Raw genomic sequence first — 19,752 nt, 5'->3', positions numbered from 1 at the left:
TCACTCACCATTGACCTGCAGTTGGAAGGAGAGCTGGGCCTCGGCGTCCTCGTGGAAAGCACGCATGGTGTATTTGCCGGCCTCTGCCACCTTCACCCGCACCAGTGTCAGCTCTGACACATACCTAGGGTGCAGCACAGGCCAGGAGGACCAGCTGTCAGGATAGAAGAACTCCCCCAGCCCCATCCCCTGGCCCCCACAACTCCCCTGTACACACAGGAAAATACAACCCTGGGGATCACACAGGTGTTAGCAGTGCAGCCATTGGAACAAGAGGGAGGCCAAGGAGGGACTGGGAGGGACTGGGAGGGACTGGGAGGGGGCTGGGAGGTGTGGAGAGGGCCTTCCTCCCCTTCCTGACATGCTTTATTCCCCACCAACATCTGCTAGTGTCTAGCTCAGGTGCTTCCAGGAGGCAGGGAGAGCCTGCCTGCCCCTTCTCTGCCCCTGTCCTGCTCATAGCAAGGTTAACTTAGGAACAGGGTGACCACGTGGCCAGCGTCTTTGTTCCCTTGCAGGCGGGACGCCCAAGGAAGGATGACCCTGCTCTGATGGCTGCTGCAGCCTCAGTGCCTTGCAGGACGCATGACCTGAAGCAGGCTCTCTGGGAAGGTCAGGCCTACATTTTCAAGCTGCTGCTTACCGGGTCTCTGACACATTGCGTGTGGACAGGGCGATCTCGCCGGCACTGGAGTCGCCCAGGGTGCGGTTGTCCTTGAACCACAGGACAGTGGGTGGAGGGTAGGCCTCGAACACCACCTGCAGCGTACGGCTCCGGTGCAGGTCAGCGAATTGCAGTGCACCCAGCTCTCCCAGCAGCCGCACATAGCCGCTCTCTGCAAGGGGCAGGCTGTCAGGGCAGGGCCCCACTGGCTACCCATGGGGCAGCACTTCCCAGGAATGGGGCATCAGTGGAGCACCCAAGGAATGCAGCCTTCTGGAGGTGGAAATGCATGCTCTACAACTGTGGATGCAAAGCAAGCCGGGATGCAGGCTAAGGTGGAACTTGGGGTTACTGATGTTGGGACCAGCTTTGAGGCTGGGCCTGCAGCTGAGATTCTGTGTCTCAGCTAAGCTTGTTTGGTGGAGGGGGCTGCCTGGTGGTTGGGATTAGAGATCACATTGGAAATGGAATTCTGGTTAGGCAAAACGAGTAGGTTGGGATGAGGGGCAGATTTGGGTCTAACACTGCCCTTCGGTTTTTGGGGGGATTCAGTTGGCATGGAGGATGGCCGCCTGTTCTCTGTGTCCAGCCCAGACTGGGGGGTGGGGACAGAGCCCAAGACACCCACCAACCACAGTGACATTGATGGCCTTTTCATCCCGGTGGTCGTTCACGCTCTCTGACACGTTGCACACGTAGGTGCCCGAGTCGCCCGTCTCGGCATTGGGGATGTGCAGAATGGAGCGGATGTGGGAGGGTACATCAAACAGGAAGTCAGTCACTGGCTCCACCAGCCGTCCACTCTGCAGGTAACAGTGAGGCAATCCCCCACACCAAAACAGGGGGCCCATGAGAAGTCAGCAAGCTGCGGCTCCCATCCCTGCCTGGCCCCACCCTCCTCCCAGCCCGGGGCCTGCATTACCTCCTGGCGGGGGTACCGCCACTCAAAGTTAACCACCTCGTTGCCGGTCACAATGCACATGATGGTGATGTTCTCACCCTGGCGGACCACAGTCTGCACCGCGTTCACCGAGACATTGATGGATGACACTGCAGGAGAGACACGGGTCCAGAGAGGACTGAATGAAAGACGGTCATTCACCCGATCCCTACTGGGTGAATCCATTCAAGGACTGCTCAGACACTGGGAAGGGGAGTAAGCAAACACAGAAAATCTCTGTTCTTTAGATGGAAAAGCACCCAATGGGATTGAACTGAGCAGCGTCCTCCTTTGCCTTTTAACTGCTACTCCCAGTTCACACAGGAGGAACAGGCTGAGAGACTATGGTCATTCAGATGGAAATGGCGGAGCTGGGATCCCCACTCTGTTGGCCCCAGAGAGCCTGTACCTTTGCCAGGCATGGATAGAGCCCAGCTCTGGGACCACGGGCCAACTCCAACATCTCTCTTGGAGCATCTGTTCTCCTCATACCGCATTTCCAAGGGTGTATTAGGGTGCAACCAATGCTCTGTAGACTTGGAGGGGATGGGGGCTGGACCTGCCTCTGCTGGACCTCGGGCCGGCCAAGGGGGCTCACCTTGGAGGCTGTAGACATAGTAGGCATCTGAGTCCACTTCCCTGTCCCCGACGGTGGTCTTGCAGACGTAGGTCTTGTCCTCAAAGGTGCCCGAGAAGCCACGCTGGTGGTCATAGGGGATGGGTAGCGGGACATCCTCCTTCTTCTCGTGCAGTGTCACCACAAGCCGTGGGTCCGTCACTCGGCACGGAATGGTGGTCTCGGTCACCTCCGTGAGGAAAATGAACAGCTCCTCGGGTTCCGTGGGGAGGAAGCTCATGGTGGGATCTGCCGGCGGGGGAGCCAGGAAAGAGGCCAGGGGCACCGGGTTCTTAGCTATCCTCCCACTTGCTATGTGCTCGGAGCTGGCTCTCACCCCTATGCCGGCCCTCAGGTGCCCCAACACAGAATAAAGGTGATGCTACAGTTTGGATGTTTTTGTTTCCTCCAAAACTCGGGTTGATGTGGGATTGTTAAGAGGCGATGAGGCCACAAGGGCCCCACCTTCACGAGGAGGACTGGTGCTGTTACCATCTTGCTCTTGCAGACCCTTCTATGGCCCACCATGGGATGCCATGGCAAGAATATCCTCCCTAGCTGCCAGCCTCTTGACCTTGGGCTTCTCTCCCTCCAGATCTGATGTATTTCTATTCATTATAAATCCGGGGTGCTGTGTTAACAACGGCAAACACCCCTGGTGCTTCCAGACACCCTTTTTTAATACTCTCCATTGTGACAGCGCTAGGGCGAAAAAGGAGCAAAACCCAGGTTCAGGTGCAGCCAGCACCTAATGCTTTGGGGAAAAGTAAAGTGGGCTATGGGGACCAAGAGGAGCAAAATGGAACCAGCTGAGAGCACACAGCCCTCAGGGATGGGGCAGGGAGTGGGCACGTATCCCACCCCGGGCCTGGGGTCAGACTCGATGCCACAGCAGTTCTGCATTTTTAACATGGCTGCCTTTCACAACATTAGGGAACCTCCTCTGGGCTTTCCCTGATGCCTTCAATGGATAGAGAGAGTAAAGGAGGCAGCATATACACAGGCCAGGGTCCTTACCTGGCACAAAGATGTAGAGCCGCTTTCGCTCGCTGGGGTCTAGCCCCTGGGAGCCATTGTAAGTGCAGAAGTACTCGCCCGTGTCCGCCCCAGTGACGTTGACCAGGGTCAGCATGCTGGAGAAGGTGCCGTCTTCATCCACTGTCACTTCCTGCCAGGGCTCCTGGGACATACGTTCCCATACCACTGGAGCTGAACCCAAGCAGGTCAGAGTGAAGGTGCTGGAGATGTTAAGGACCAGCTCTGGTCCTGGAGGAACGATGACCAAGCCCTGGGAGGCCTGAGGTCCCAGCAGCAATAGCAGGGACAGCAGCAGCGACTGGCCTTGGAGACAGGAGGTATTGCAGGTCAGCACTGGGGCCTCATGCCCCTTCTGAGTTGACCCCGGGAAGGAGGTCGTGAAGAGCTTGCCTCCCACCAGACTGGGGTCCCTCCCCACCCCTCTTCTTGGGTCTGGGGCCTGCATATCCAGTGCCAGGACCCCTGGGCTTCCTCCTGGCCTCTGCCTCAGAGGCCGCCAGCTGCTGTGGCCATCAGCAGTGCTGAGCGCAGGCAGCAGGCTAGAGAAAGTGTCAGGAAATCCTCGGGAAACAATCCCCAGGCCTCTGGTTCCTGCATTGCTTCCCAGGTCACTCTCTGTGCCTTCTCCCTGCAGCTGACCAGGTTCCTGTAAGGCCCGCAGCTGGCCTCCTTGGAGGAGCTGGGAGAGAGGGTGTCAGGTGCTCAGGATGAGAGCAGATGGCGCCTGGAGTTGGTGACTCTGGGTACTCAGCAGTTGCTCCTCCCGTCTGTGACTTCTTCTTATACAAATGTCCCTCAGCCCAGACAGGTGGGTAGTTTGCTGGGCAGGCTGTGCATCACTCGTTTGATCAGCCCAAGCCCTAAAGATCGAGGTAGACATGGGTGGGCAGGAGGGAGGGATGCTGAGAGGGGCCCTGGGAGGGACTTGGGGGCTTCCAGCAGATGAGGGGAGTCGATGGGAGAAGGGAGCAGGAGGCAGGGACCAGGCTAGACCCTGGGCTGAGCAGAAGTGGAGGGTGGGGCACAGCCGCAAAGCGCCAACCAGAGGACCTGTGCTGAGGACACTGGACAAGCAGAGGTCAGCTGTTGGGTCTCTCTACTCCCGGCCAGTGGGCAGTCCCAGGGTTTCCATAGAAACCCATAGATGGCTCAGGGACACAGTAGCACTTCTGGGACCCTATACCTTGCCCTCTTCAAGACTCTGCTTGGTGGCTGGCTCCCCAGTCTACTTACCTTTGAGCCCCGGAGCTGGCATCTCAGCCAGAAGCCACATGGTGTCCTGTGGATTAAACACAGTGTTCAGGGCGCATCCTAGCCCCTGGCTACTGAACAGTAAGCCCCAGCCAGGATCACCCAGGCTATGTGTCCGACAGTCTTAAAGTCAGACATCAATCACATGCCCAAGCTGAGGGGTACCCCTGACCACAGGCCCTGTCTCCAACCCTGCCCCTGCCTCTCACAGGCTTTGGTCTCCCTGCCTGTGCATGGGGTGGGGGTAGGGTAACAAGGGGGTTGTAGAGGCTGGGCTGGAGTGTGTGCAGGGGCCTGATGGCTCTGACAGCCCGTTCTCTGGGTGACAGTTCCAATACCAGGCCCCTATCTGCCAGGACAAATATTTGGGAAAGTGTGATGAAAGGCCCAGAGGAGAAGGAAGGGTAAGCCAGAAAGCCCAGGCGGCTCCCACAGCTCCCCCAGCACAACAGGAAATGGAGGCTGCTGTGGGAAGGGAAATGGGGAGGGGGGGTTGTCAGGGCTGTGGAATGTGGTGGGTGGGCTCAGCCCCCCTGCCCCGACTCAGCCCCAAGCAAGCAGCACAGGGAGGCCCAAGAAAGAGGGGACCTTGTGGAACCTAGCTAGGCTGCCAAGGGCCTGGTGTGTGGATGGGGAAACTAAGGCATTGAGGACAGATGGGAGGAGATACACTGTGTGTGAAGTACAGGCAGAGGCAGGGCCCAAGGCGGGCTGACCTCAGGAGGTCCTCTTTCTGTCCCTGCCTCGAACCCCACATAACCACCAAGAGCCACCAAGTCCAGGGTCTGTGCAGCATCAGCAAGAAGGAGGCCAGAGGTAGACAGAGGTCACAGGGCAAGAACTGTGGGCGGCAATCACGGGATGCAGCCACAAGGCACCTCCTGATGCTGCGAGGCACAGCTCTGGCCTTCTCTGGGGTTGCCTGGCCTGGCACTGCCCTAGGGTGACACCCAGCTCACCCCCACCTCCCAGCTCACCCCTGGGAGCTGCCAGTCCAGGCCTGGGGAGCCGGGTTGGAGCCCTGGCCCTCTGGATCTTGTGCCGTGGCCATCTGTGTGGCCATGGAGTGATCGCCAGCGTCCCACCCAGCAGAGCTGCATGCAGGCAACAGGAAGGTGGGGAAACAGAGTCCAGGGTTGGTTCAGAGGGTCCATGGCTAGGGGCCCTGTCTTAGCACATCTGCCCTCCTCTACTGCTTGCACCCCATTCCCTTCAACCCAGCCTACCTGGGGGGTCCCTTTATGTCTTCTTCTCTCTACTCAACCCATCCAGTGGATGCCCTTTCCACAGTATACCCCAGCCCCTTCAGATGGATGCCAGGCCTCCTCCAACAGGAGGCCGGCAGTGCCCCCAGGGGTCCATCCGCCCCTCAGTGGTGCCCCTTTGGCTCCTCCCTGCTTGCTGCCAGAGAGCTCAGCCAAAGAAAATCATGAGCAGTCCTGGCTGGGGGAGGGGCTGATCCCAGCCTCCCACCCCCACACCCCTTCCCAGCCGCCCTGGCTGGCCACACTGTTTATTATTATAAAGGAGGAATCTGGCCGCCTGGCCAGGAGATGAGAGGTCACCACAGAGAGGGGCTGACTTGGCTGGGGAAGGCTGGGCTGGCTGTGTAGGCAGGGCCCTCGTGGCATGTGGGTCCTCCCACTCTCCTCCCCACCAAGCTGCTCCTGCATGCCACTTGGGCTCCCTCTCCTCCAGGACCTCGCCTGCTGGGCCTGCCACTAGGGGAGTCTCTACCTTGCTGAGCTGGGAAGGACTCTTAAGTGATTAGTGGAGGCCCAGTGAGAGACAGATGCACAGCAAAAACAGACATGTAGGTTAGTGGGAAGGGACAGGCAAGGCAAAGAGGCGGAGGGAGTCTATGGAACCCCAGAGGCCCTGGAATGGCTTCGCTAGGAAGCAAATGTTTTCCCACACAAGGATCCTCAGCCTCACTGTAGAAAAGCGCACAGCCCCCTCACCTGTGGATCGGTCATCGCCAAGAGCCATCCCTGGAGTGGGCACTGGACGACAGCAGCTCAAACTGCCATTTGGAACAGCTACATCTCACACTGCAGCCTTGATTCAAGTCATAGCTACTCTGCTTCCAATCCAGCTTCCTGTTATTGTGCCTGGGAGGCAGCAAGCACTTGGGCTTCTGCCACCCATGTGGCAAACCCCAATGTTGTTCTGGGCTCCTGGCTTCAGCCTGGTCCAGCCATGGGTGTTGCAAACAGTAGGGGAGTGAACCAGCAAACAGAAGGTCTCTCTCACCCTCTCAAGTAGGTAAAATAAATAGTATTTTTTAAGTTATGGGCTTCAAAAGTTAGTTTTCCTGATTGTGCAGCACTGCCTTTTTATTTATTAGATACAGAGAATGTTCTTGGTTCACTCATCAAATACCAGCAACAACCCTGAGCAGGCTGAGGTCAAGTGCTGGGAATCTAGTCTGGGTCTCCCACATAGGTAGCAGGAAGCCAAGGTCGATCTAGCACCTGCTACCTCGTAGGCTCTGCATTAGCAGGAAGCTGGAGTCAGGAGCCAGAGCTGGATCAAATGTAGGTGCTGTGCTGTGGGACTCTGGCATCTTCACTACAAGGCTACATGCCCGGCCAGGGAGAAGTTTCCAGTCATTGTCATTCCCATCAGGGTGGCTTGAGGAAGTAGGAGCTGGTTGGAAGGAGAGAGCCACATTCCTGAACACAGAGTCATAGAAAAATCCCAAACTCTTCTCATTGCAAGCATGGAATTTTCCTGTCCTACTGTGTGAACCTGAACAAGTCATTTCCCTCTCTGGGCCCCAGGTTCCCCATCCATACAATTAGGAGTTGGACAACAGGCATTCAGGTGACTTTTCAGCCAAATGAAGTGGTAACATGAACTGTTAGGAGGTGGTAGGGGAGGGGCTGCATGGACAACAGGCTGGAGGACCAGTGGGACACAGGGCACCCGGACATGACCTTCCAGGCCATCATACGTGACTTCCTAGTAGCCTCAGTTGTGCACCTACTGCAGATGGATCCCTTGGGGCTTCCTGTAGGCTGTGTGGATACCACCCACCCAGAGAGGCCCAGGCAGTTACCAAGGGTGGTGGGAGGGGGGCTTGCCTGTGACCACATCCCTTCTTTAGGGGGCTGCGCCATAGGGAGAAGCCCTCTGGGACAACACAAGTGTCACCATCAGGGATGAGGCCCTCCCTCCCTGCTTCCCTGTCCTGCCCAGGGATTGCCAGGGGCCTCCTCCCTTTGCACATGGGGAGGGTGCTGGGTGCCGGGAAGGCCTTGCGATTCCTGCATTTCCAGCCAGAACAGAAGGACAAAGGTCTGGAGAAAGGTCATCACTGCGGATGACAAGGAAGCCCCAGGGGAGCAGGCGGAAGAAGTCAAGGCCAGCTGAGCGGAATGGAGGCCCCAGGTCTGGGGAGCAAGGACGTGTCAGAAGCTGTTCTCAGGGCTCCAACCCTCCCTCCCCCCAGCACATACGCTCCCTGTCTCCTTTCCCACCGCCTTCATCTAAATAAATCCAATCCATCTTGGCCACATCCGCCAGCGGCGGCTTCCCTCCCTCGGGGTCTTGAGGCTCCCACGACACAGGCAGACCGGGGAGGGGGAGGCCCGTGAGCAGTGAGCACATGCATGCGGCACGGATGGCTGCCCACGCACTCACTCACACGCTCCTTGGAATCATGTATATGTACAACCGGCCATGTGCACTCAACATGTGCACGCCCACGTAAAACATGCCTGCACAAAGCTCCCCCTGTGCCTGGGGCACAGGCATAGAACATGGGCTGTAGCTCTCTCACTCGCCCATCAGAGACACAGCCACAGGTAACAGCTCAGGTGAGGGCCCGGCACATACGACATGCAGAGTGTGTATGTGTGTGCAGGACCCTCGAAATACACAACCATAGGCATACCCAGACATGCCAGAAAGTCACCATGCATCATACAATTCAGCACACTGACATGAATTAACTCGCTGGATACTCAGTCCACTGCACGAGGGAGGTGCAGTGATTATACCCATTTTAGTGGTGGGGAAAGTAAGGCAGAGTGCTTGAGAGACTGATCTAGAAACACAGAGCCTAGGGACACATTACCATAGGCCACCTCCTACATCTCCACTTTCCTGATGGAGATGAGCATCTGGTTGGGTCAAGAGAGGACAGAGGGGATGGATAGAAATAGAAAAAGGGGAAACAGATTCAGCTGAGATATACCAGGGCTGGGCCATTTCATGCTGAGCTCTGGGAAGGATGGTATCCTAGGAGCCCACATCCCTGCTTGAAATACTAGGGAGGCAGGAGGGAGTGTGCCCTGAGGAGGCAGAAGGGAAGACAAGGCCATTTTTTAAGACATGAACACAACTGAAGAGCAGAACTGATAGCTGCCCCTGAGGCCTGGGGGGTGGGCACTGAGTGGCCAGTAAGACCTCAGTGTGTGGCAGGGGATGGCTGGACAGGGACAGCTTGGGGATGAGGTGGGAGTAAGCCTTGCTGGGGGAAGGCAGTGCTGCTGCTGCCTCAGGGGTGCTGGCAATAAACAAGGGGAGAGAGGAAGGGGAGGGTGGGGAGAGGGAGGCAGAGGACTGGCCTGGGGGTCAGGGGGTCAGGGTCTTGGAATGCCAGAGCTGCACAGCACCCCCAGGGCTCATCTGCCTGATCCGCCCCGTTTTTTGGATCCCACTGTACAGGGAAACTGAGGCTAGGAGCAGGACAGGGAGGGCAGATGCCACTGCCCAGGTGGCCACCTGACTTAGTGGTCCCAGCTCCCAGCCCCTAGCTGAGATGTGAGATAAGGGTTCAAGGCCACCCTCTCGCTTTCAACAGTACATCCTTTCCCATCTCTCTGCTCTGGTCCAGCTTGGAGGATGGGACTTGCTGAGACGCTGACGGAAGGGGGACGGAGACTCCAGGTTCCTGACCCACCCAGTTCTCGTCCCCTCTCTCCTCCACAGCCCCCCAGCTCGCCTGTAGGAGGGAAGTAAAGGAGCCTGTATTCTAGCCCTCAGTTTGTCTCCCACTTGCAGAATAGGCCTGCCCCCTCTCTGGGCCTCAGTTTCCCCCCTCTAGACCAGGGAGTGGACAGGGCTGTCCCTGAAGCACATTCAGGGCTGGCATGTTGCGGCTGTCAGGACCCCCCACTTTGGCAGGCTGAGTTGGAATGCCAGTAGGGGTTTGGGAGGGGATACATCGGGGAGGGGACAGCCAGCATGCCATGACTCAGCTCGGAGCAGGCAGCCAGCTCCAGGCTGGGTGTGTGGGGGCAGGCGGCATCTGGAGCCAGGGAACGAGGCCTCCGCCCGCAGCTGAGCCCAGGGGTGACAGTAACACAGGCTGGGCCCTTCCCCAGGCGGGCAGGTCACGAGTGTGCCCTGGAGGGCCATCCTTGAGAGCCAAGGCAAAAAGCAGTGACAGGAGGCAGGGAAAAGCCGATGGGAGGAGATGCAGAGGCTCCGGCCAGCTTCCCTCAATCCACTGCTCCACTGGCCCTGGTGCAGAAGGTTCGGCACCAACACTCCTACACAAAGAATCTCCCACCAACCTCAGGGCCGGAGGGGGGCATGGATAGTTGGCCCAAGCCACGCAGCATCAAGCAGGCCTGGCTCTTTCTGCCACACTTGGGACGTTTGTGTGTGCCAGGGGCTCAAGGCAAAGGTCACTAAGCTGGGTCTCTGCGAGACCAAGAGGATGGAGAGCCGTGTGTGTTGATGGGGAGGCCATACTGACCTACTACCCTGCCCATGAAACCTTCCCTGGCACCTCGGAGTCCCTCCCTCTCTTCCAATCCAACCCTCTTGCCTGCTGTCATAGTCCTACCAGAGGGAACTTCCCACCAGGCCCTGGTCTTGGGCAGTAGCCTGTGCACTCCAGTCCTGCCTACACATCCTTACCAGTTCCCAAAAGCTCACACCACTGGCCCCAGACTTGTCATCCGCCCTCCCCAGGGGGCCTCCCCAGAGACACAATGGAAAGAACTGACCTATTTTCTGCAAGTCCCAAATAAAATGAAACATCTGTCGGGAACTGAGCCAAGCCGATAAAGAGACAGATCCCCCCGAGGGAGCCCCCTTCCAGCAGCACAACCGCCCTGGCTCTCCCAGAGCCGTGTGCCTGGGGGTGGGGAGCAGGCGGCCGGCTCCTTGGAACAGCGCGTGGGAAAGCACTCAGTGTGTGCCTCACGGCCGCTGGGGACCCAGGGGAGGAGCCTGGGTCCCCAGGAGAATGGGAAGCAGCCTGAGAAGGAGGTCAGGGAGGGAGACAGACCCAGCCTGTGCCCAGCAAAGACTTCCTGCCTCCTGAGGTGCCTCACTGGCCTCCCCTGCTCGGGTTCATGGCTGTCCCCCTGCCCCCACTCCAGGGCATATGGTTTAATGCTGCCCAGGTCCACTGCATCCCTGACCTGGTGAAGTCCCTGGGGCTACTATCCGGGTCCCGTGAGTGCTTTGAAAAGCAACAGGGACTTGAATGGCTTTGAGAGTGACCCCCAGCATATGTGAACAGCTACCTCCACCACCGTCCACCCCATCACCCAGCCCTTGGCCTTAAGTGCTATAAATAAAAACAGACTGCCAGGAGCAGTCCCTGCCTGTGGGGCGGCCACTTCCCCACCGGACAGTTGAGGACAGAGGCAGAGTTTGCCAGCCAGCCAGGCACACTGGCCCTCAAGGATCCCTGCTCAGGGTCCCTGCAACAGCCTAAGGTAGGAACAGTGGTGTGCAGCCCCACACAGAACAACCCGACCCCATGTTCACAGCCTCGTTCTCTCACACTTCTTCCCAACACCTCCTCTGGTGCTTTCAAGCTCTCTTCAGAGCTGGGACAAGCTGAAACCGACGGGGAGACAGACACAACTTTTGTCAAGAGCCCTACAGTTGTGGGGCTCCACGAATTGACTACACCCCTGTTGCCTTCTCCTACACCTGCTCTGCAAGCCTGCCTCTGGTGATGGAGGTCTCAACTCACTCTACAGCTCAGCATCACCAGACGGCAGCTGATAGAGAATTCTCCTTGCACCGAGCACAGCCTGCCTTGCTGTGTCCTCTGTCTTTTGGTCCTGCTTCCATCCACCAGCCTCTCCAGTCACGTATCAGTCACTCTCTGCACCCTAAATGGAAGGCAAAGCAAAGGCCCTACTTGTCAGAGGCAGACACTGTGCTAAATGGGCTGCTCCACTGATTTGGCTCCCTCTCACATCAGCTCTGTGGGAGGGGACACTCATTATTCCCATTTCACAGGGGAGCACGTCGAATCTCCAAGAAGTTTGGTTATATGCCAAGAAGTAAAGACACCAGGGTATAAAACCAGGGCAGATTGACTCAAGAGTCTGTAATTTTTTTTGTTTTTTAAGAGAGAGAGGGAGATCTTTTCATTTGAAAGACAGATATACAGGGAGCAGGAGAGACAGAGAGAAAGATCTTCCATTGCAGGGCTCACTCCCCAGGTGGCTGCAACAGATGGAGCTGAGCTGATTCAAAGTCAGGAGCTAGGAGCTTCTTCCAGGTCTCTCATGTGGGTGCAGGGTCCCAAGGCTTTGGGCCGTCCTCTGCTGCTTTCCCAGGCCACAAGCAGGGAGCTGGATGGGAAGTGGAGCAACCGGGATACAAACTGGTACCCTTATGGAATCCCGGGCAGGCAAGAGAAGGATTTGGCCACTGAACCAGCACGCAGGACCCTCTATTTTTTTAAAAATCATTTATTTGAAAGGCAGAGAGAAATCCCCTATCTGCTTCTTCACTCTCCAAATGTCTGCAACAGCTAGGACTGGACCAGGCCAAAGCCAGGAGTCAGAAACTCAATCCGGGTCTCCAGGGTGGGAGGCAGGGACTTGAGCACTTAAGTCAACGCTGGCTTCTTCCCAGGAAACCGGAAGTGGGAGTGAGCCAGGACCTGAATCCAAGCACTTGGCAATGGCATGGGTGTGTTCCAAGCAACAGGCTGCCCACTGTGCTAAGTGACCACCACCAAATCCTGCAATCTTGACTACCAGTGTCTACTCCAGAAACAGCGCTGCCCATGGAGAAATGTTCCTGCATGATGCTCAACACTCATGGGGTCCATACAGAATTCAGTCTCTCAGAGATAAGAGGAGCCTTGGGGGTTTAGTGTCCTACCCTGTCTTCAGAGAGGGCAGTGGGCACAGGCAGCCTGTGTCATGCCCTATGTTACTTGTGGCCAACCTGGATATTAGAAGTCAGGAGGCGAGTCGATAATGTGCAGGTTCAGGGCCAGCACACTAAGCTAAGAAGAGGAACCCTGATTGTGCCCAGGCAGGTTTCTGGGCTCCCTTAAGGCCTGTCTCAAAGGACAGTCTGAGCTGAGCATTCCAGCAGCCAGGCTAGGTGTATGGCACTTTTACTGCAGGCCTGCCCCTGCTGGGGCCCCAGCAGTCCCTTCTACTCTTCAGAGCTGCCGGGCCCTCCCTGGCAGCTTCAGAACTACAGATCTTCACCATCCTTGGGATGCCCGCTGCACCATGCCTCACTGAAGCCCCCACAATCTCACCTCCGGGAGGCGCCATGGCAACACAGAGCAACAGGCCCCAGCAGCCAAAGGAGTCCCTGAGAGGGGTCCCAAGCTGAGGCTGGGGCAGGGGGGCAGCGTGGCAGGCACAGACAAGCAAGCCTTCTGTTCTCCGGGATGCTGCCAGCCTGGGACCGGCCACAGGCCCGGGGTAGGGGCTGACAATAAAATAGGTCCTCAGTGCCAAGTGGACAGGGAGCAGGCCAGCCAAGGAGGCCCCCACGACCTAACCCAGCAGCATCATGCAACTTCCTCCACCCGCCAGAGTCTACAAGGCAGGCTGGGGAGCGGGCTAGGGCAGAGACCTGCCATTAATTGGTGCCAAGCTGGGGACATTGACATTCCGCTCAGTGCACTCCAGCACGACAAACCAGGAGGCCAAGAACTCTCCCACTCCCTCGGCCATCCCCTCCTCTGTGGGTTCCCCTATGTGGTCACTCCTGGGGCCTCAGTCTCCTCTTCTGTAAGCCGGGCCTTGACATGGAGTTGTTGAAGCTACCCAAGGAAGCAAGGCAAACAAAATGCTGAGAACAGGGCCTGGCACGCAGCCCTCGGCACGGCCAGTGGATGTCTGATGATGATTATTCATCCTCTCATGGGGAAATAACTCATTCATTCAGCCTGGGGTGTGAGCCGAGATGCCTTGGCCGGCCTTGGCCACAAAGGGGCACGTGGATAGACGGGATGGTGCAGGAGGATCACTGCCCGTCCAAAAGGCGTTCTCGGGAAAGGACAGCTGCTGTTGCTGTGGAGAGTGGGAGCAGCTGCAGCCATTCCAGCACGCCGAGGCTCGGCAAGGGACCTTCACCGCTGTACACTTAGGAGTTTCAGGCCAGCCTAGCACCAGAACCCAAAGCCAACACCTCCTAGTGCACTGACTAACCATCTCTCCTTCAGCTCAGTCTTGCTCCCTTAATATGATTCTCCACAAACTGCAAAAGCCACCTAGCAATTATTTGGAACATTTGGGGCTGAGTATCTAGCAGGTGTTCAATGGATGCTTATCAGCACAAGAGATCAAATGGTTGTGCAGGATTGGCTTTTCTGGTCCTCTGGCCTGGGGACCTCCGCTATTACCCCACCCCAGCACACAGACTAACACAGGCTTCGCAAGGTTGGTAACTTGGATGGGCAGGCAGACCCCCAGCCCTGCAGAGATGCAATGAGGATGTGCAAGTGGAGGCAGAAAAAACTCATGATACTCTGACTTGCAGGGTGTGCCTGATAGCACCAGGTCACAGCAGTGGTACGGGAGCCCAGTCAGACTGGGAGCAGCGGTTCCAGTCTGAAGCCCCCTAATCCCAGAGGCAGGTCCTGGTTTTACTACTTGGTAACAGTATGACCTTCCCTGAGTTGAACCATTTGGAGTCCCAATGTTCAGAATATGGCATTGCTGTGGGGGTTAGAGATAGTGATGAAAAGTCCTGGATACAAACTAGGTGCTTGGAACACCGTGACTATTGTGTGGATAGGTCTAGTCCAGTGGGGAGAGGAGGCAGGACCTCCTGAGGGCTGTGGTCTTAAGCCAGGCCTCCAAGACTGACAGGCATGTGGAAGACAAGGCAGGGAGGGTATCTGCTAAGCTGGACCACAGACTCTTGGGCAAAGAGACACCCATGGGCTACTTTGGGAAAAGTTTGAAGGACTGGGAGAAGGTCAGGGCCCTCCCTTGGAAGCACTGGGAAGCTGGCTTTCTGGCATCAAGTTCTGGAGGCTGGTTGCTGCCTGCTGGCTGGGCAGTGACTATGCCAGAGCTACAGGCACTAGGAGTAGGTCTTCGTGCAGGGGAGGGACATGAATAGGGTGGCATCAGAGGGGAAGTTGTGAATTAAGACGGGGACAGTGGAAATAATTTCGGGCATGAAACCATTGCAAACCTAGTCTTGAATCTAGTGGGACCTAACTACTTAACTTGGAGCAAGTTCAAAATGAAAATGCAGGCTCCTTGTTTAAAAAAATAAAATAATACAAACAGGAATTTTAAGAGTGCAAAGCATTAAATCCAGTTTATATCCTTCCAAGCAAAGGATCTTCATGAGGTTGAAAGTCATTTCTGCTCACTAGACAAGGGGGATTCCACCCAGCCAGCCAGCCAGCCATGCAACTGACCATCCATCCACCCATCTGTCCACTCATCCATCTTTCTGCCATCTACACATCCTTCAACCAATCTATTTCTATATATATTTATCTATTCATTACTGCACGATCAATTCAGTAGGTAGGTTGGAAGCTGACAAGAATGCAAACACAGAGGGCCATCCCACAGTCCACAGGGTCAAAGTTCAGCCTTCACCTTCAAGACTTTCTCTGAGTTGGCAGGGGACAGGCCTTCTGGGGCATGTTGGTAAAGCTGAGTCCTCACCCCTATAGCCACGGAGGCTCAGCCGCAGCCTCAGCAACAGAGCCACAGGTGGGCTCTCAGCTCTTGGGTTCTGCTTCCCAAGACCCAAAGGTAACAGGGCAGCTATAGGGGGAGTGGGGAGGACCACAGTCACGAAAAGCCTGGCAGGGTTGCCATGGGGCTAAGGGCAGAGCCAGCAGAACCTCCTGTGTCTGAAATTCTCCTTGGTCCCTCCATTCTCCACTTCCTGTCAGAGCCAGACTAGAGAAGTGGACTGCACCAAGATGCCCTGGTCCATGAAGCTACCCAGGGTTCCCCATCACTGGGAAGAGTGCCCTTCTCTTCAACCCAAACCCTGTACCCTGTTTTCACTCCAGAGAGACATGGCGGCTGAACCTTGGACATCAGAGCTGGTGAAGACCCAGTGCACGTGACAGCACAAAGGAAAGTCGGGTTCAGACTCAGTAACACCCCTGATAATCTGCACCACTTCTCCTCTCTGGGCTCCCTTGTGCCCCCACACAGTAAGCAAGTTAAACCATGTGACCCCAAAAGCCTTTTACACCTCTGATATTCAGGGACTGCCACCCCCATCCTCCTGAGACACAGCCCTGTCCATCACTGGGTGGGGAAGCGGGGGAACTTGGGCAGACGAAAGATTTCCAGCACCCTCTAAGACATCAAATAGACCAGATCTGAAGCCAGGCAGAGAGGACATTAACACAGCTTGAGCGGCATGCTTTGATTTCCAATCTCCTCCATAGGCAGGCTGGGGGTGGGGTACCCCGGAAAGCAGCGGGGGGATGCTCTGAATCTGAGGCTTGCAACAGCAACTGTAGCAAGCGGGTGAATTCCACACTCATGGCTCTGCACCACCCCTCCTCTCTAGACCCCATCATTCCATGACACTAACCTCACTTCCCGCCTCCAAATCAAAGTCCACGAGGCTCAGTAACCATTTTGAAAGGGAACTATGGGTCTGCAGCCCCAGCAGGCCCACCTCCCCATGCATACTTGCTCAGGAGCCCAGGAAAGTGGGTGAGTGGGCTCACCAGAAACACACCGTCCGAACCCCTGAGAGATACTGAGTGTGCTGGGGGTTGCTCTAACTGTCTCAAAGTTTCTCCTTGTGACGGCAGGTTCAAGCTTTCCATTAGTGGTCATCGATCCTGACCTCTTTCAATAATAGCAGAAAAGGTACAAAACCCCCTCGCATTGGGATGTTAAATATGCATGATCCCTGAGCACACAGCAGGGCTGGTGCAGCTGCCGGTGTAGACTGGAGGCACTTGGAATCCCAGAATTGTGTTCAGGCTGTCAGGGAGTTCAGGGTTATCTGTGTTAACCCTGTTGGACAGATGGGAAAAGTGGGACCCAGACAGGGGGTGGCTTGTACACAGTCACACAGGGTGGCGGTCCACTAGTCACCATTACAGAGCTGAGGCTGGGTGTCCAGGGCTGACCTGAGCCCCAACCAACCTTTCATGATGGAGCTCTGGAGTCAGAAGCACCCACGTGCCAATCCTGGCTCTGTCACCTGCCAGCTGTGGGACTTTGGGCAACATCTGTAACCTCTCTGGAAACTTCCTCCTCTGTAGAATGGGGAAAGTCTACATCTCATCCTTGAGGTGGTAGTAATAATGTAATCAACCCAGCAACTATTTAGTCAGACTTTACCTTTGCTCACATGCCAGGCACGTCCTACACACTGAGGAACACAGCAGTGAACTGTAAGTACTGGATATAAAACTCAATTCAAGCACAGATCCCAGGTACCTATGGAGGGCTGGCTCTTGATGCAAGATCCCTTTCCTGAACCTGCTCCCCAGCAACCTCAGGTTCTGGGCAGGTACCCAGCATCCCTCCCCTACACTCTCCCCAGTCTGGGACAGCTATGAGCAAAGTCCCATCCCAAGGACCCACCACCCACCGAGAAGCAGGAGTACACTTCAGGGGTATCCAGGGACACTCTCCACCACATCCTGCAGCCTTTCCCCAACAAAACACCCAGGGTTCCCTCCTGGAGCCTCAGAGAGCCTGACTGTGGGTCTTGGAAACGCTTGCAGCAACTGAATTCCACCCATAGGAGTGTAGGAGTGGAAGGCCAGGTTCATGGCCAACTGGTCCTGCACAGCAGACACAGAGGACAAGCCCTTTCCTGGCCAGGGGTATCAGGCCTGCTCCCTGAAACACAGTGCCCTGGACCATTTCATGGACCCCACAGTCTTCCCAGTGAGGAAACTGAGGCCCAGAGAGAAAAAAACCTGGCCCAGAATCACACTGTCGGGCGCTCAATGGAGGGAGGGGCTGGCTGCTAACTGGTCAACTGATGCCCAAGCCTTGCTTTGCTTGTCCATGGTGCCCACTGCTTCCCTCCCGGTTGTAGAAGCATCCTGGGGAGGAGACACAGGGTCTGAGGTTGGATCCACATGGATTTCTAGGAGCGAGGGCCAGCACTCTATCTGTGGACTGAGTGCCCAGTGCTTTCCACATCTGGCAGCAATGACAGGTCCCAGCTCTTCTTCCTCCAGGGCAGAAAAGACTGCCCAGGAACCACTGCCTACAAGCAGGAGAGCAGGGTGCAGGCCAGAGGGGCTCCTTGCTCTCTCCAGACCAAGCCAGAGCCTGGCAGACCTTGGCACATTCACATGGGGGGATGGTGGGGGTGGTGCACTCCTTGCTGGGGAGGGTGTTGGGCAGGCAGCTATGGACTCTCCTCCCTGACCAGGAATGCTCTGGCAGTGTGATGGGTAAGTCTTTAGATTCAGATCTGTAAGATGGGGTGACGACCGGGATTTCAAAGTCTCTCTGTGAGGAGGCAGAGTGTGCCTGCCTGGGTAGGCACTCAGGGAAGGTGGGACCCACATTGTGACATGTCCCTTGGGTGGATTCTGGGATGTAGGAAGACTGAATGGCTTCAGAACATATTGCATGCTCTGGGGTAGCTGGGAAGAGGGGGCTGGGTCACAGAGGCACTCCTTCCTGCATTCTACCTCATTTCTGCCCTCCACTCAGGGCTGGCCCAGGGTGGGCAGAGCACAAGACCAGGAAGCCTGGACTGGCCAGACTCTGATGAGCAGAGGAAGGGAGCAAGCAGCACAAGCACTGGGAAGACTGGAAGGACCCAGGAGGGCTGCCTGGAAGAGATGGAATAGGGAGGATCTTTGAAAACAAAGTGATGAGGAAGGGCATTCCAGGCAGAGGAATGCGGAGGGCCAATGCCCACAAGCAGGAGGGCATGCATTCCTCCTCGGAAGGCCCCAGTTGGCTGGAGTCATGGGGCAGGGGCACCCGCAACCTTGCCAAGATCTGCCTCTCCGTTGTTGTGTGGGGGACCTGCTGTGAGCAGGGGAATAATGGTCCCTGCCTGAATCTGGCGAGCATTCCAGCAGGATCAGTCTCACAAAGCACAACCCTGGGTGGGTGCTGGAGTGATAGTCCACCAGCCTTAGCTGCTACGGGAAGCTGGGGTTCTGCAAGCCCTGGGGAGCCATGGGCAGCCATCTCAGGACAGGGAGGTGATGTGATCAACCTGAGGTTTAAGCTAAGGAGGACAAGGAGGGACACAGTGAGGGGGCCGAGCAGCCGCCTGCGCCCCAAAGAAATGGCAGGTCTTTGCAGAAGTGCCCCCAGATCAGTGAACCAGGCCCCATGCCCTCCAGCACCAGGGGTTGTGGCCAGGGCCGAGCTCACCCTCAAAATTTCCCTGTGGCCCTACTGGGGGTTTGGTAGGACCTCTTAGGAATCTGCAAAATTTGCAAATCCATTTAAATCCTGAGGTTGCCTAGTGGCAGACTGGCCCCCGGCCAGAGCGGATTCTTAGAAACAAAGCTAGGGGCAGGGGCAATAGCACTTGAGGTCCCCTTTGCCCTGCCAGGGCCACTTTCTATGCTTTCTGTATGCCAGCCCATAGCCCCTCTCTCTGTGACCCTTCCAGCTCTCCCCAGCCCTGAAGACAATACTGCACTTTGGGGGGGTCCTCAGGGGACACCCAGAAACTCTGGGGAGGGGGGAGGTGTTGGGTGAAGGAGGGAGGTAGCGGGGTTGGGTAGGGGGAGAGGCCACCCACCCCAGAACAGAAAAGAGAAAACTAGCTCCTTCAGTCCTGACATCACACACAGCCGCCCAGCCTCCTCGCATCTGGTTTTGTTAAAAATATTTCCCACTTTTTTTTTTTTTAACCTACCCAAAGAGGCACAAGCTGGGACAAGAGGACAGGACACCAGGATTAAGGCTCTCACCTCTCCCAGCACTTACCTTGCTGTCAAGGGTTCTGCTGTGGGCACCGTCCCAGGCTCTGGACTGTCACCCCTTCCAGGAAGTCCTCCTCCTTGCCTGCTCCTTGGTTATCAGAAAGGCCGTTAGACCCACAATGGGTAGCACAGCAGCAGCGTGG

General features: G+C 56.5%; 1 protein-coding gene across 2 annotated transcripts in view; it reads right to left on the bottom strand.

Moving 5' to 3' along the window:
• Positions 1-19,693, bottom strand: part of PDGFRB (platelet derived growth factor receptor beta) — a 32,793-nt gene extending 13,100 nt beyond the window's left edge. Inside the window, exons 1-8 of one of the 2 annotated variants that reach the window (XM_040977025.1) lie at positions 19,614-19,693; positions 4,492-4,537; positions 3,238-3,561; positions 2,203-2,469; positions 1,587-1,714; positions 1,293-1,467; positions 644-836; positions 9-124 (exon numbers count right to left, since the gene is read on the bottom strand). In XM_040977025.1, coding sequence (XP_040832959.1) covers positions 9-124; positions 644-836; positions 1,293-1,467; positions 1,587-1,714; positions 2,203-2,469; positions 3,238-3,561; positions 4,492-4,531 — 1,243 coding nt within the window. In that variant the 5' untranslated portion in view covers positions 4,532-4,537; positions 19,614-19,693. Of the gene's footprint in view, positions 1-8; positions 125-643; positions 837-1,292; positions 1,468-1,586; positions 1,715-2,048; positions 2,070-2,189; positions 2,470-3,237; positions 3,562-4,491; positions 4,538-19,613 lie in introns of those variants that run through there. The other variant, XM_040977034.1, reaches the window with a different exon arrangement.
• Between the last annotated feature and the right edge of the window lie 59 nt (positions 19,694-19,752).

This window comes from Ochotona curzoniae, unplaced genomic scaffold (assembly GCF_017591425.1).
Source record: "Ochotona curzoniae isolate NIBS_2020 unplaced genomic scaffold, NIBS_Ocur_1.0 contig_1, whole genome shotgun sequence".
Lineage (NCBI taxonomy): Eukaryota > Metazoa > Chordata > Mammalia > Lagomorpha > Ochotonidae > Ochotona > Ochotona curzoniae.
Note: the sequence above shows the minus strand (reverse complement) of the source record. Positions and strands in the feature narration are given on the sequence as shown.